Below are 17,078 nucleotides of genomic sequence, written 5' to 3' on the forward strand. Positions count from 1 at the left end.
CGCAAACAAGCAAATAGAAGAGAGAAAGCAGGACACTGTCCCCACATGAAACAGAGGAAGGTAAGCCTTCCATAACAGGCAATATTTTGAACTAACCCTATTAGTATCTTCCGTACAGTCTTCTCGTGACGAGCCAACAGATCTTGTGAGTGACTTATGCTGCACCTGTGGAGATAACAGTTGCAGGCTGTTTGCTCTGGCTGCCATCCCTTGCCCTATGCTTAAGCCACCCTCTGAGCCCTTTGACCTCACTCTGTCCCGGCTCACATACATAGAATGTCTATGAGGGCGCTGCTGTGAAGAAAAAGGACTGGTATAACCTAGACCATAGGAAAAAGATTCATGTGGAGCAGATAGAGAGTGGGAATGGCTTCCATCCATGTGATCTGGCAGTTTTAACTCCTCCATTGTTTTGGAGTGTCTTGTTGATGGTCTTCGGGTATCCAGGGTACCCTCACTGCGGTTATTCCTCCCAGACGGACTGAGCAAAGTTCTGTTATCACTGTGTCGGGGAGCAGTTGGACTGGTAGGAGAGTTCAAGTCCATACAGCTGGATGGAAAATACCTACTGCTGTTTGGTTCTGCAGCTTGGGCCCTGGCCTCAGAAAGGTTGCCCACGGATTTCGAGTCTGTCAGAACACCATGGCTCTTTGACTTTGTCCGATACGAAGGACTCTTAGAAGACTGTGGGATAGTATCAATATAGCTGTGGCGACTGTGTTTATCGCCGGGTTGCAGTGTCCCAGTTTTGCTCTGAGAAGTTTCCATAAATGAGTGCCGGTTCTGCTGAGATCTGGTGTTAGACTTCAGGTACTTTGTGCCTGGACCATCAGAACTTTTTGGGTCCACATTAAAATCAAATTCTGTTTTTGCCTTTGTTTCCTTTGGGCTGAGAAGATGTGGCATGTTATTATTGGCTAGATCCTTGTTGCCAGATCCAGGTGTGTTGCTTGACTTTTTTGTATGCATTGGACTATGTGCAGCTCCAGGAAGATTTCCATTTAAAAAGCTTTCATTTGCTGGAAGACCCTCTTCTCTTGGCCCGCCAACCCCTAATGTCTGTATATCCTTGCTGTTTGATCTGTGGTGTGACTGCAAAGCAGAACTTTTGCTGGCTTGATTTCTACGTTAAAATGCATAAAGAAGCATTAATATACCAGATTACATATTCATGTATTAATAACTTCAACAAAAGTACACTCATTTCAGAAGGGAGTTGCCATTTAAAACCACAAAATTTAACTGCAGTAAGATCAAATACTGCCAACTAGGCATCAGAAGCTTCACTAAAATAACAGATTTGCAAGTGTTAGTACATTGTTGTTTCTTTCTGGTTGTATCCTCATGGACAAACTCAGCTTTGGTTAATGGATTTTGCTGATAAAAAAAAGCAAAGGTGCAAAATCCAATCATAGAAATTGTAACATATATTTACACATTTATGCATGTGTGTTGAGTAATATATGTGCACATCAGTAACATAAGCACTACATTACAAAAATTAACTGTATATCCATTGAAAAAAAATCTTAAGTACACCTGGCATATCAAAGTGAAGGTAGAACAATAAAGTATGTCAGCACTGTCAAAAAAACCTGATACAATCAATGCTCCAGGCCATCTAATGTATGTCTGATTTGGAGGGGAAGGGGAGGGGAGAAGAGGGGGAAAAGAGGATACTGCGCTGGTAAAGACATTCAGATGGAGCGAGCCTGAGCTCAGTGCAGCAGAGCAAGCCTTGTAACACCAAACCCCAAACCAGGTCTACCACAGGAACCCCAGCTTTTGGGGAACTTGGCACTATCCCAGTTCTTGGCACACTAACTTGTCCCCAAAGCTGCACCCGAAATGCTCTGCAACCAGACTGACTTGGTGCAGAGCTAGTTGGTGATGTCCTTAACCTCTACTCTACTTTCCAGCTCTCCTGGTTTGGGGATTATGGGACTGAGATATGAGTTGGTTCTGCAAACACTCAGCCTGAATTTATTTGAGCAGGATTTATTATCTCAGGTTTTCCGGCATGAAACTAGTTCTGCTTCTGGACTTATGCTGGCATTGCAAACTAGCCATGACTGAGCAGTGCTGCAGCTGTACTTGTTAGCCTTGATGGACCTAGGCTGGCTATGAACAGTTAACTTATTTCTGTATCAAATCTATGATAATGTAACTCATATATTACTGAGGCTTGAAGTGAGAGCTCACTGTACAGATGAGTTTGTACCTTTGTTGATCTTGTTGATAATTATAATTGGATAATGCTAGCCATTTTTATACTTAGGATTTTTGTCTTACCCACTTTCAGTGATCTAATTATGTACTCTATTACAGTTTCCAGAAATTTAGCCATTTTAATGCCAGTTTAAAATATTTTTTAGTTAAAAGGAAGTATATTTTTTTAAAACTTAGAGATATAAGGAACCTAGTAATTTTAAATCAAGCAGCTAGGCAAGCCTTTGTATTAGACAAGAAGTTTCCCATGGATCTAGGTTTTCCTTTCTGATGCCACATATCTAATGGTAAAACTTCTATCCTAAGTATCTATAAGGGCAGCTAAAACTTTTTGGTGTCTATCTCTGAAAAAGTATAGATTTTAAATGTCATCATCCCAAATCTTAAAATGAGGAGTAATTTTTTGTACCCCACAGGAAGAGCTAAAGAAAAACATGGCTAGGATTAAAAGCCACTATAATTCTACATACTTCAGAGGGTGACCTTTAGGAAAGCTTTTGTCAGAGGTATACCATGAGGCTTTTTGTACTGAAGTATTTTATCTACCAGTAAACCTGGTTCGTTGATGTATTAAAACCAAGTGGCTTCTCTCAAGCTATGTGGGTTCAACACGGGAGTCACTGAGCAAATACACCCTGCTTTAAGTTCAAGTAGTCTAGACTTGATTCATAACTGCAACTGCAGACAAAATTCTGTTCATCCCCAATTTGGAGAATGATCAATGCACACAATTTTCAGGACATTTAGCCGCTAAAAATCCATGTGAATTTTGAACTTTCAAATATCAAAACCTTGGACAGATTTGCACATGTACAGTAATGGTAGCATTCCAAAGAAAAGAGCATTCCTTTGGAATCTCAGGCGTCCTCCAAGCCACAAAATTCCTACTGTTGTTCAAGAAAAAGGCTAACATTTTTTTAAGATGGGTAAGCCAACTTATTTTTCCTTTGCCATATACAGAAATGGCTTAAAAGTTGTCTTTTTTTTTTTTCGAGAGGCATTCAGCCTGATGCAGAAAGTTAGCAAAAATTTCAGCTTGAATAGCTATAATACAGTAAAACTGTCTACTTCCTTTATTCAGTGAGGCAACATGGAACAGTATATATGTCTCAATGTGCCTAAACTGTCAAACGACTACTTTTCTTTTCTTGTAGATGATGTTGTATGTAAGCATGATAGCAACACACTCATTGGCAGAGCAAATGTCAGTGATGATGGTGACATGACTACGTTTACCTGTTAGATAATGTGTTGCTGTCTACGTGGTAAGGTTTTCTCTTAGCTGACCGTGAAGGTGAGCTTCCACAGCGATCCAAGAGTCTTTGGGTTTGAAATGAAGGATGGTTCAAACATTGTTCCGTCAAATATCTGTCTGCTGGATCTAACTTCAGTAAGTTCTTTGGAAAACAAATCCCAAAGTTTAAATGTTAGTACCTGTATTTGCATCAGCATCAGCAAAAAATATAACAAAATAAAGAACATCATTGGGATACTTTTTTAATCTCCGGAGTTTCTGTGATTAGATATAACTGCTAGAATAATTTCATGTTACTGTTCCTCTGAGTCATTGTCGTGACTCTACCGACCACGCGGCTCTGTCGAGCAGAGATCGGCCTTTGTCAGTACACAAACCGTCGGGGAATCGAAAAGATTCACCCATCTCACAACCCACCGAGTGAGATGAGACAACCACATATGATACAAAATAAACACTTACAAAACCTATGTTCTACTTAAGTGATGGAAGGCCTCAGCCTTGCTTATTATGAAACATATATATGTGCTATATGTATATAATGAATATATATACACATACATATATAGTTATATATGTATGCTTAAAATACAGAAAGATCTGAAATGTTTAAAATATGCTTTACGTATATACCCATACATGTTTAAAAAATATGTATTTTGAACATATTTTGCAAGATATACCTTACAACAATGTTGTTTAGAATGAAAAATACTACATTTACCAGTAATGAAATACTACAATGAAACAGGCTTTACAAACAAACAGAACAAGTATATGGGAACATTCTTATACAAAGAGTAATAGCCTTTTAAAGTTTGTATTTTAAAAAATATACAAATATGAGTTCTGTATTTTATTTCTAGGGTTCAAGTTCACCCATATTTTTAAAGAATCATCTAAACTGTTTACAATGCACTCAGAATAACATTTGCCTCGCAATTCTGTTAGATCTGCTGTGATTCTAAACAAAGACACTTTCTGACATGTAGAAAATATTTAATCACAAAATTGATTTGGGCATTTACGCCCGTACGTTGGGCATTTTGATAAGTTTGAAAGGTTTCTTGCAGGAACAGGGCAATACAAAACTTATCTTGGAATATTTGAACATGCACGACTGTCAGCAAGGATAAAAGTTTGAATGGCTATTAAGTAAAAAGAATAGCTATTTTTTAAGGGTTATATAGGTTGAATAGAGAACAACTCGATGTGTATATACACGTGTCTACACGCACACAATGCATACCTGTATATGCATTAACATAGTATTCAGCCACTTGACCACAAACTGGTTTTGCCTTCACAGGATCCCTGCACTTCAAAATGGAAAATGCTCAGGAAACAAAGCAAGCAGCAAACTACATTCCTATGTAGTTTGGTCATACAGTATGCAGTATCTTCCCTTCTCAAATGACAAACTGTGTACTGAATGATTAACTTTTTCTTTCCCCCTTTTTTCTGGTGCTCGTGACTACAGTGGCTCAAATGGCCCAAACAAACACAAGAAGGCCACATGTGATTTCCACATTCCTCCTCAGAAGAGAGGATGTTCAGAGGCTTCCCTCAAGTGCCTGTACAGTAACTTGCAGAGCCTGGACCACAAGCAAGAACTGAAAGGCCATAGAGAATCACAAGGCTGTGAACCTGCCTGGAATCAGAGTAGTGGGGCAGGGCTCATGGCTGAGGCATGGTCACTGATGGGTACAGCTGGCTTCAGAAGGAAAAGGGTGGGGAGGGAGAAGAGTGGCACTCCATATAATTGAGTTCCTGGATGGTATCAAATGCCAGCATGAAACAGAAGATATATCCATTGACACTTTCTGGGTCAGGATTAGAAGGGAAAGCAACATCTGTGATGTTATGGTGGGGGTTTGCTACCAACTATGCATTGAAGAGCATGAAGATGATGAAGAGGACAACTCTCTACAACAACAAGCAGAAGTCTCCTGATCACAGGTCCTCATCCTCACGGCAGACTTCAACTATCCAGACATCCAGCCTGTGTAGATGATCCAGGAGATTTCTAGACTCTGTTGGTGGCAGTTTCCTAGTGCAGCTGCTGGAGAGGTAAATCAGCCAAGGGCAGGACTTCACTCTACTTGACCTGCTGCTCACCAAAAGTAACAAAATCTGGTAACAAATACTGGTAACAAATCTGATCAGAGAAGACAGTCTGAGCTGTAGTGACCATGCGATGATTACAGTTAGGATTCAAAGGAAGGGTGGAAAGATAAGAATCAGGGATAGGACCCAGGACTTCAGGAGAGCAAACTTCAGCTTCTATAGGGAATTACAGAGCAGAATCTCCTGAAAAACTGCCATCAGAGGAAAGGTGTCCAGGAGAGCCACTTGATTTTTAAAGAAAATTTCTTGAGAGTTCAGGAACAAAGCATCTTCTTGTACAGAAGACCACAAAATTTTGCATAAGGTCATGTTGGCTAAACAGGGAGTTTCTTAATGAACAAAAATGCAAAATGGGAGTGTATAAGAACTAGAGTTAAGGACAGAATACAAAGGAGGACTATAAAAGCACTGCGTTGGCACAAAGGATAGGCCACTTCGGAAGGCCAAAGCCCAGCTGGATCTAAGGCAAGTGAAGAACATCAACAGTAAAAAGAAGGGGTTCTACAAGTATTCTAGTAGTAAACAGAAGCTCAGAGAAAATGCATGCCTGCTGCTGAATGGGGGAAGATAGCTGAATGACAGATGATATGAAAAAGACTGAAATACTCAACGTCTTTTTTGCCCAAGTCATCTCATGAAAAACCAGCTCCCAAATCCCAAATGCATGCTTGCAAAACAGCATGATTTGTGAAGGAGAGGGGAGGAGAGGAGCAACAAAGCAATGGGGCTAAATGGATGCCTCTTCATTAATCTAGTCCAGAAATGCTCTCTACATAGAGATATATCAAGAACTCATTACTTTAGCTAACATAAGTTGAAGCGTGGGTTATTCAGTAATCTAGTAATCAGACCTGAGGTCCCTGAGAATGCAGATAATGAGGAACACACCAAGCGTGGACATGAGCCAGACTGTCCAGCGTCTGGAGAAGACAGGCATACAGCAAAGTATGTGCAGCATTTGTAGCATGCGACTTAACCACAAGTCTCTTCTGTTCTCTTTTTGTAGTCTTTTGCTCATTCTTTAACAATGTTCCAACTCCTGAAGTAAGAAATGTAGGTCAAACACAAAATATTCCCTCTACAGAATCCCTGACCTTTCTCACCCTATAAGGAGAAATATGGACAGAAAAGTTGAAAAGAATTATTTAAAGTGGAATGAAATTATTTGGAAACCTGTGCTTGCCAAAATTCAAGTGCTTCATTTCACAACTTTGTAACTTTTAAATCACATCAAAAGAACCAAAAGACATTGAGAGATAACATAAAAATTAGGGTAAAATGAAAATAAACCCCGCCCCAGCATGTGTAACAATGGTCTGAAGAATGATCTTGAAATTGCTGTTCTGCAATATATGCTGCTACAGCTTGAGCTACATCTAACTATGATGCCAGAAAAAGTTTCCGTGAATTAGAAAATAGAGGAGAATGTATAATACCAAAACCAAGCAATTATATGCACTGAGGTACCTAATTTTGTGGACTCCATGAAATCAAGATAAATCTATGCTGACTCTCTTCATAAGGCAGGGAGATTAAATGAAAGTGATTTGAACTGGTTGTGTTAAAGAAAAAGAGTAGAGCAGATCTGGTGGATTTCTGCTGGCTACATCAATACTGCTAAAAGCAAGTAAACACCCAAGTATACCCCAAAGCAGACAACCTCTAGTTTCCAAGACAACTGGCACAGATGGGCTTGGGACCACACAATTCATTTAGAGTTGATTAGCCATATCCACGCTTCATATTCGTCCCAGATCGCCTTTAATTCTTAGGTGGTACCCCTGTGATTCTAAACCTAATTTTTGACACTATGACTTTTTTTCCCCTGCTTACTGTGGATGAAATAATGGGAGGGTTGTACTGCAGCTTACCAGGTGATGTTTTTATAGTACAATAATAAGGACAACAATATGTGTTGCATACCCAGGAATATGGCACAAATGCATAGCACAATGCTTTACAGTGTTTGGCCATTTTGAGGGGAGCCAGCTTCTCCTGATGCCCTGTAAGAAACTATCTCGGGACCATATCCTAGTTTGGCTATGGGTAACTAGCTGACTTGTTCCAAAACACAACTGAAGAGTAACTTAACATACACGCTGTGTAGAGGTGACTGATAGCAAGCAGATTAAATGCTCAGGTAAAAAAAAAAAAAAAGAAAATTACTGTGTGTCAACTTTGTCTTTGACAACTGTCCACATCCTCATGCTTATCCAACAACAACTGAACAACAACTCAGGTTAGCCTAATACTCTGTGGATTTATCTAAATAATCCAGCATTACTAAGGTAACCTCTGCATCTGAATGTATGTCAGTGCGAATGCATATTGCTGCAAATGGTGGTGATTCTTTTGTCTGGACTGTGTATTGTTTATCAAATCAGTCAAATTTGAACAGAGTCTCCCGGCATTTGCAAGAGGTATTTTCCTGATTCCTAGGAAATATCAAGCCTTGCTACAGACAATAGAGATAACAAAATATCTCAAAAGGAAGTTCAGAAGTACTTTTAAGATGTATTATATTATGAAACAAAGATTAAAAGTCACTTACATCTTTCCCTACATATTACAGACAGAAAATAAAATACATTTTCCTACCTTCATAAGATCAAGCAATACACCACTTAAAATTCCCAAGTATCTTCTCTCTAAAGACTGTGGATGATTGACTGCTGGAAACTGTAAAAATGATATAGCATAAATATACCGAGAATGTAAACAAGGTATACATGAATACAATGTTTCAAAAAATAGAAACTACACAGTGAATAAAGGCATGTAATTAATGGGAATCATATGCACAGAAAAAGTTAGTGGTTTATGAAACATTACAAAACATTATAATGAAACAACTGTTGATGTACAATATGCATCTAGTCAACCAAAGAAAGTATTCTTGATTAGTAGGGCAGTCAAGGAACCTCTCTCAAATGAGAAATAAACAACTTAGATTTATAAATGTGTTTGTGGCATTATGATTGACAAGAGGTGGGAGGTTTAAAATAGATTCAGAAATAACATAAGTAATATATATTTTAAAAAAGAATTAAAAATAGCTTTGAGAGTATTTGAAAGTGCAAATACAGTACTAATTAAATACCAAAGATTAACAGACAATTCCAAAATGTTTTTAGTGAAAAACACCAAAAGCCCAAAGGTTTAAGGTTCAGGATTGAACCATTGACTGTGATCATACTGCAGTAAGAACTTGCAACACCATGAGAAATAGTGCACATTGCTGGAGGGCATCTTTTGTCAACTAGAGTCTGGACAAAACCCGATGAAGGCAGTATTTGAAACTAGCCCTGTCTGGAAAGAAGAACAGGACAGGCAAGGATGATGTGAAGAAAGAAAAAATAAAGCATAGAATTGGGGTTTTTTGCTTGTTTTGTAAACAAGGCAAGAGTCAAATAAAATGAAGACAGAATCTTTTCTTTTTATCAAATGAAAGAAAAGTTGCTCAATATTTCATTGCTATAACGTAACGCCAAGTATAATGAGTTGAAAAGAAACAGACAACAGAGATCCATTTCCAGACCCCAGCACATGCTGAACCGACAGCAAACAAATAGATAAACTGATTTCAGTGAGGTAAATTCAAATTTAAAAACTAAAAATATATGCCAGTGTTTTCAGGATTAGAAATTAAGGCTGGATTTCCACCAGAGGCATAAAAAACCCTCATAGATCCAATTTATACCGATTTTAGAGAAAATAACACATTTGAATACCAGAGAAGCCTCTGGAAAAAAACCAAACCAAACCAAAACAACAATCAGCCAGCCTCTTGGCATTAATCAGTTTATCCAAAACTACGCAACCGAGATCCAGACACTTTGTTAGCAGTTCCCAGAGTTGTGGAATTTGCCTAATACTATGCAAGTGTTTCATTTGCAGCCTGGCTGGATCCCATCCACATCCTATGTATTTTCTAAAAAGTCCTCTTAAGCTAACACATCAAAGCAAGAATACTGACAATAGGAAGCATGCAGTGTTCTCATCTACTGGTACATAGAAGCCATCACTATATGGCCAAATGGACTCAAGTCATACATAAAATACTGAGTTATAGTTAAAAATCACTGAAAATACAAGAGAACAACGAAATTCAAGTCAGTGATTAAGACAGACAACAGCAACAAAAAAAATCAACAAACATGAAGATCAACGGACATTTTATGTGGAAGTTTGCTATAGTATAAAAACGTATCAGAACTATATGTTTGGTCTAAAATGTCAATGAGCAGGAAGTCTTAAAGACTTTTATTCCTTTACTTTCACTTGTGCACTTTTCAGCCCTCGCTTACATCTAGGAAATGTTACAGTTAGGTGCATATATTTACATGGTCACCTTCCTCAGATTAAATACTAGCTTCAAACCTATGCTTTAAAGAGCAACCCAGTACAAACGGCCATTTCCAAAAATGCATTTTATTAGGAAGGAAAATGCATTGCATGTGCACTGTATAAGTGTTAGACCACTACGAATTGCTGCCCATAGTTCATATTGGCATTACTTTTCATAGATTATATTATGTGAACTTTGAAGGAAAATGAAAGAACATTTGTTTGAATGTGTTTGTTCCTAAATAGTGTCTGCACTTTTCTTTTTACTTTGCTTTCTCTTGAGGTGGTTTACTAATGATTGAGGAATTTTTTAAGTCCAAGTCTGCTATGTTGATCTTAGATAGTAACCTAGATGAACCAAGGCTTCCATGCTTCCTCCACTTTTAACGTGAACCAAATGGCAAAATATTCTTATCTTCATATAGAATGACCATCATATAGAAGATTTTTACATCTGGAATGATCAGGGAAACATGAAAATGTGCTGAAGCCATGCAAAGCAGTAATACGAGATGGCTACTCACTGTGATTGTTCAGATTTTCCAGATTATTTATAACTTATTTGTAGAACAATATTTATAGCCCTACATTACCACTCACATTTTCCATAAAGGCATAAGCCTATTGGTACTTTCTGATCCCATATTATTTTATTTCCTTGGGCCTTCAACATGCCATGGATGTCCTCAAAAGGACTGAAAAGAGATCACTAAATGCTCCCTAAACCTCAGGAGTGAGGAAAACTCTGTGTGTATATATATATATATATATATATATATATATATATATATATATATGCATGGAGGAAATGAGCAGGAAGAAAAGACAGAAAGTTTGCAAATGTGCATCTGTATGCATGTGCATATGGTGCTGGAGTGTGTGTATTAGAATTTTTAAAATCCTGTGCTACAATGTGGTAGTACTCGCAGTTACGGTAATGTGGAAATTCACAAAGCCTAAACATACGGATAAACAATTCCACATGATGGGCTAGTTTCTATGTTGTGAACACCCAGCGCCAGATCCAGCTTGTAAATAATAATTTGCATGATCACAGCACACCTTCTGTCCGCTATGCAACAGAAAATCTTCCACTATTAAGCACTATGCCACATTCAGAAAAATGTACTTTTAAGGTTGTCTTATAGCATGGAATAAATTTTACCCATGAAATAACTAATGAATATCACATTCTGAACCAACATTTTTTGTAGTATTTTTCATTTTTAAGCCATTATTCAGACTTTACTTCAGTATTCAAAAACTACTCTCTATTAGAAGGCATATGTCACTGTCGTCATCATTAGCATCCTGACTTTACAGATGGGGCTAAGAAGGCAGCAACATGTTTGAGCCCAAGTAATAAACCACTGATCCAGGATTAGAACAGATATTCATAACTCTCAACCCTGTGCTAATCACATTAGGTCCATGCTGTCTTCTTGAATTACTGTATTTTAAAGCTACAAAATAAAGATACTTCATTTTCATCCTAAGACACTACAGAGCCTTTATCCAAATAAGATTACACTGCACAATTAGTACTGCTGTAAAATAACGTTGAAGAGGCAGTAATTTATTTTGCTTACAACTTTTAAAGCATTGCTTTCCTGATAAGGGGTATAAATTTTTTTAAACAGAAAATCCCATCCAGCCCACTGTTCTAAACAGGATCAAATACACACAGGACCTTGCAAAAAATGCTTCTCTAATCTTTTTTTAAACCCTCCACTGATGGATGGTCTACAAATTTCAACAAAAACTCTTAGGAATTAGCTATCCTTGTACCTAAAATAATTATCCTAACACCTTAAGCCAACTTTTTCTTTTCTTATCATCATCAGCTAACCCCAATTTATGGCAAGCTTTAACATGTTCTAAGATAACTAGGTCCCCCCTCTTTCCCCTTCTCATTCTCTAAGTTTTCTCTTTTACAGAGCAAAATTCAAATCTCGAGTCCTTAGCACAGATCAGGTGTCCTAAAGCCTTGGTATGTCTCTTTAGGGGATTTTACACTGATGGCTTCAGACCATTTTATCAAGATCATAAATTCACCTTTCTAAGCAATATTCATTAATAAAAAAAATCACAACCAAAACTGAATTACAAGAAAACATGAGTACAATCACTGGCCAGGTATTGTTTAAGGTAACAGAGCTACTACTTATATATTGCTTCTGGGATTTTGCCATATTACACATGCCAACTTGAGCAGCTTCTCAACACTAGTAAGTCTCTGTCATTACATGGTATTGGCAACCCCTGAAAGGGGAACAATGCTGTCAGTAGGAAGAGCTTTTTTACTCACGTGGCTTACATCAACTCCCCAGGAACATAAGTCAAAAGGCAAAAAGTCCTTCTGCCATGATAGCAGCATCTATGGCCCAGATTTTTCCAACATAGTACCCTGAAGACAGCAGGCATGAATTTTCCACACCCCAAACAGACAGAGCTATGCCACTAAACTTCACAGTGCAAACCTGGCAGGGTAATGCTAAGCTGGGTTATAAATGCTAACTTGCATGCCAAAAAAGTCAAAGAAATGAAAAAAATTTAATAAATTTTTAACAGTAAATCAAACATATTTATACAACTTAACACTGCTGTAATCAGAATTTTACTTTGAATTATGAATGCCTTATAATCTAAGTATCCTTTACTTACACAGAAACACATGCAATAGATAACGCACAATGTAAATGAAAAGAACCTTCACAGCAACAATTACAACAGTGTAAATACTGTGTGAGTAAATTAGAACAAAAGAACAAAGCTTTCTCTTACCCGCAAGCCATGAAAGCGTGGGTTGCTGTAGAAGAGCTTCATCTGCTCGGCTGGCAGTGGGCCTAGCACCTTCTGAATGGTAAAGAGCTGGTCAATCTCGCTCTCGCCAGGAAACAAGGGCTGCCCATCACTCAGCTCTCCCAGGATACAGCCTACAGACCACATATCCACAGCCTTTCCATAAGGGGCTCTGTAAAGTGAACGCACAATGTTTTTCACCCACTGACACTGTCCTCTTACTGAGCTGTTTCAATTTATTGGCCATATTTCCCATGGCCTGCTTCCTTACCACACAGAAAAATAAACTTTGATATTAAAGAAACTACCTCAAATACCAAGCCCTCTGTTTCTGCCCTGGATTGCCTGATGTATCACTGCTTGAAAAGGCAGGAGAGGAATTCTCAAGTGCCCCCAGGGATCTGGTTGCCTTTGTGAAGTCTTATATAAAAGAATAATCTTTTTGACTGCGAAGCAGTTACCATTCCATGTTAAAGTAGCACTAACTTTCCTTCTCTCCAGGGGTTAATGACTGTGCTCTATTTCTGCATTACATTTCTTTTTCCATTGTGCTTAATAGGTGGATAGGCATACTGGGTCTGGCCACTGGAAGAACAGAAATTGTAAGAAATCTTTGTTTCAGCATTCATGCAGAGAATTTTTATTAGAGAGACAACAGAATGACCCTGAAAACTATTCCTTAAAAAACACAGGTGAGGAAGCAATGAAAGCATCATAAAATAAGTAATTCCTGTTTTGGAGCAAAGCCACAGGTGCCCAAGGGATTTTGGGGAGCAATTCTGATGGGTGGTCTCATATATGCAGGCAATGTTGTGTGGTGGGGAGAATGGCACCTGGTATTTTAAACCGCTAATGACAAAAGAAGCTAGGTCAGCAATGAAGAGGTGGAGGGAATTAATCAGAAACAAAACTAAATGGTGTGAGTGTTACACCGGCAAGGGCTATACTGGCTTTTCTCGAGACTACATACAAGGGTATTCAGTGGAAGAACAGGCAATGTGGGTGCTCTAGTCAGGACAGACTACAGGCTTAAGGATGGTTTGTAAGACATGTAGAGCGGAAAATCGGAATACAGAGAATGGAAGTTTGTATGAAGACGAGAGAGTGGTAGACTACTGCAACATTCAATCTACAGGCACGAACACTGAGGAAACACAGAATCTTTTTGGACAGTCTCTGATTTTCACTCTAAGGTTCTGTTCCTTGGCAACTTTTTAGCCCCCTACCTCAACTGTGCAATGGCTAACGCATTACATACTTTTGGCTTTCAATTGTTCCTACTATAGACTGAAGCAACTCTTTCTGTACATCCAAGTTCTTGCTTGTTGAATTTGTAAAAAATTTTTGTAGACATCCAAGTTATTCCAAGAATCTCTTTTGGATGTTTAGGTTTTGAGCAGAATGACGAGAGAATTCTTCTCATGTCAAAGAAAAAGCATATAAAAAGAATAAAGACTGGAGCAAAGACTGAACTGAAAACATATTTCACTGAGTCTCTTCTTTTTGAAACTTGTAATCCAACAACTCAACCTCTGTTTCAAGAGATTTTTAAGTTACAGCTGGCTTGCCTATTTCTGGAATAAGACAGCATCAGGAGTTGCAGGTGACAAATCCTATCCTAAATCTGTTCTCTTCGCTCCATCCTTATGCTGATGATTAAAGATGTTTAGAGAGAGAACACCCTCAGACTAAAGAAGAAAAAAAAAAAATCTGACTTTTTCCTATTGATTACTCATGATTAGTTACTTCACTTTACGGGGAGGGCACTTTACCAGAGGACCCTGTAACCCGTGTGATGATTTAGTTAGGTGAAGGTGAGAAAACGTTTCTAGCTGGACAATAGCCTGAGTGAAACTACAGGCCCACTGAGGTGCCTAGTGCAGGAGTTTACGGTAGCTAGGAAAGCTGAACTAGGACACCAAAATTTCAAGAACCGCTTGCCTTTCAGAATCTGCCATGAGACACTGCAGTCCTTTCAAACAATCATCACAAAATCAAAGTTTACCCCATTGGAATAGGCTGCTGACAAGGAACCACCAGCGGCGAAGCAGAGCATCCCAAAACTCCTGAAGTACTACTACTACCATGGCTCCGTGGGTTCATAATTCCCTCACTAATCTTGCATAGTGACTACTTGTGGATGTGCTGAGAGACTCAATGTTCGTTCTTTCTGTGATGCTGCTAGTCCAACCCACCCATTAGGTCAGGTCTGAGTGCCAAGAAAGGACTAGGTTTTCTCCATGCTACAAAAGCAATACAGATGAGAACAGACTCCAAAGCCAAAGATCTGCTCTTAAGGTATTTGGTGCCTGTACTGGAAAGCTGAGGCTCTGTAAGCAAAACAGTTTGTGAGAGTGCAACTAAAAAAGCCTACCTTTTTTACTACGACAGAAAAACAAGCACATCTTTATTTGCAGCCCCTACAATTGACAGGTTTCTCCACTGAAATGTGAAATGGGGAAAAGGTTGCTGTAGGCTGGGGCCTTGGAGAACAAGCTAGGGTTACAACTGAGGAATGGCTAAAACTCCCTTTAGGCAGGGACCATTACCCTTCCTTGCTCACAAGGATAAAGGAAGCTGAATCACAGTTTAAGAAGTTTCCATTATTTACTCTGTAGTCAAACAGAAACAAATCAGAAAATGCCCATTTCTTAAGGCAGTAGCAGAGTAAACTGCAACTTTTTTGTTTGAAAAGGCATGCTCAAGACTCCTGTTCTACTGACTGGCAGGATCAGTCTTGTCAGATTGTAACAGGCAAACAATGCAAGAGTGATGTGGCTGGATAAATGAAATAACTCCTATGAGACAGAGAGACCACAAATCAGAAGTACTATAGTCTATTCCTGCACAAATTAGATTGTCCAAAACACATTTTCATCCAGTAATTCGGTGTGCCTTAAATCTACTGGCTTTTAGAAACATTTTGTCATCAAAGGGTACAGAGTACTCCACTAACAGTTACCTGAGGCTCTCCAAAGTGAGTAGGTTTTGGATGTTCTGTGAATAATTAGGCAGCAATTTATTTCCTCTCCTGAAATTTAAGTCTTGAACTTTATTGCAAACCAGAAACTTCTCTGGGACACATTTTAAAAATTGAAAAAGTAAATCTGTATTTGGTAAAATGTATGTATTTAATAATTCTGGGAAGACTTTTGAATATTAGATGCTTATAAAGATTTGGTAAATGCAGGGGAAGGGGGAATGGGTAAGATGAGTGTCTGGGAAACAGAACAGCATTGCCAAGAAACAGACATCACTTTGTGCCAGAAAAACTTGGCATTAAAAACATACACCAGCAAAGCTGAAGTCATATGCATTAAACACACATACCCCCTCCTTTCTCTACAAGCTAATCAAACAAATTTAGTCAATTACAAACAGATGTGATTCCTGCTAAATTTCCTTTGGTAATGAAACAGTTTTAAAAACTGCAGGTCAGATTAATACTATGTCTGTCAAGCTTTTCATATCTTTCCTCCTAAATCTTCATTACTACTATAGACAAAAAGTAAAATGTTGTGTAACTAAAAAGGCCACAATTGATGCTTTCTTTCCAAGTCTTTTTTTATATTTATATATACACATACACACATGCACTTTGCTGGAAGCTTACCCATTTTCTCCAAAATATGAAAAACTGAGCTTTGAGGTTTTTTAATGGCAACTTTAACATACTATTCTACGTGTAACAACACAACTGCCTACCAATTTGCTTAATATTAGCACAGCTCTGGGAATACTGGGATGACTTTATTGACAGAGTAATTATTACCTAACGCTTCACCTATTCAAGAAATGTCTAGTTCAGCGTTAATCAAAGCTTCCAACAAAGACTTGTTTCTCAGCAGCATGAAACATTTTGCTTAAAGAATCTTATGAGCGATCAGTACTTTTTTGATTCATCCTGTGGCTAACAGGATGAATTTATTTCTTATAAATAGAATTACTTCTAGAATGTTTATATATAAATACATATATGCTATACATAAAGGAATTGTATTCTATGAGAGCGATCATGTAGTTTAGAATAATACACTGTTAAACTTGATAGTAATGGGAAGATCGTATATAGTAGATCTCCAGTTATCTTTGCCTCTTCCTTTGCCCTTTTGGGTCCTATGAGTTTGTTCATATAGTATCTGAAAATCTATGTAACCTTGTGAGGTAGTAAAACACTCATTTTACAGATTAATAAAAGAGTAAAACTAAATTGTCCAGCTGAGGCTACTCATGTAACTACTGCTTTCACATGCAATGCAACACTAACTTCTCAATGTTTTATTAAAATGATTCATACAGCCTCCTTCAATAAATTCTT

The 17,078-nt window shown here is 38.2% G+C and overlaps 1 protein-coding gene across 3 annotated transcripts in view; it reads right to left on the reverse strand.

The window, feature by feature from the left end:
- CDKL5 (cyclin dependent kinase like 5) overlaps positions 1-17,078 on the reverse strand; it is a 140,641-nt gene that overhangs the window by 25,502 nt on the left and 98,061 nt on the right. For all 3 annotated transcript variants that reach the window (XM_075521655.1, XM_075521638.1, XM_075521646.1), the window contains exons 9-12: positions 12,743-12,932; positions 8,210-8,290; positions 3,466-3,626; positions 97-1,123 (exon numbers count right to left, since the gene is read on the reverse strand). In XM_075521655.1, the coding sequence (XP_075377770.1) occupies positions 97-1,123; positions 3,466-3,626; positions 8,210-8,290; positions 12,743-12,932 (1,459 nt within the window). The remainder of the gene's footprint in view (positions 1-96; positions 1,124-3,465; positions 3,627-8,209; positions 8,291-12,742; positions 12,933-17,078) is intronic.

The sequence above is a fragment of the Mycteria americana genome, chromosome 1 (genome assembly GCF_035582795.1).
Source record: "Mycteria americana isolate JAX WOST 10 ecotype Jacksonville Zoo and Gardens chromosome 1, USCA_MyAme_1.0, whole genome shotgun sequence".
Classification (NCBI taxonomy): domain Eukaryota; kingdom Metazoa; phylum Chordata; class Aves; order Ciconiiformes; family Ciconiidae; genus Mycteria; species Mycteria americana.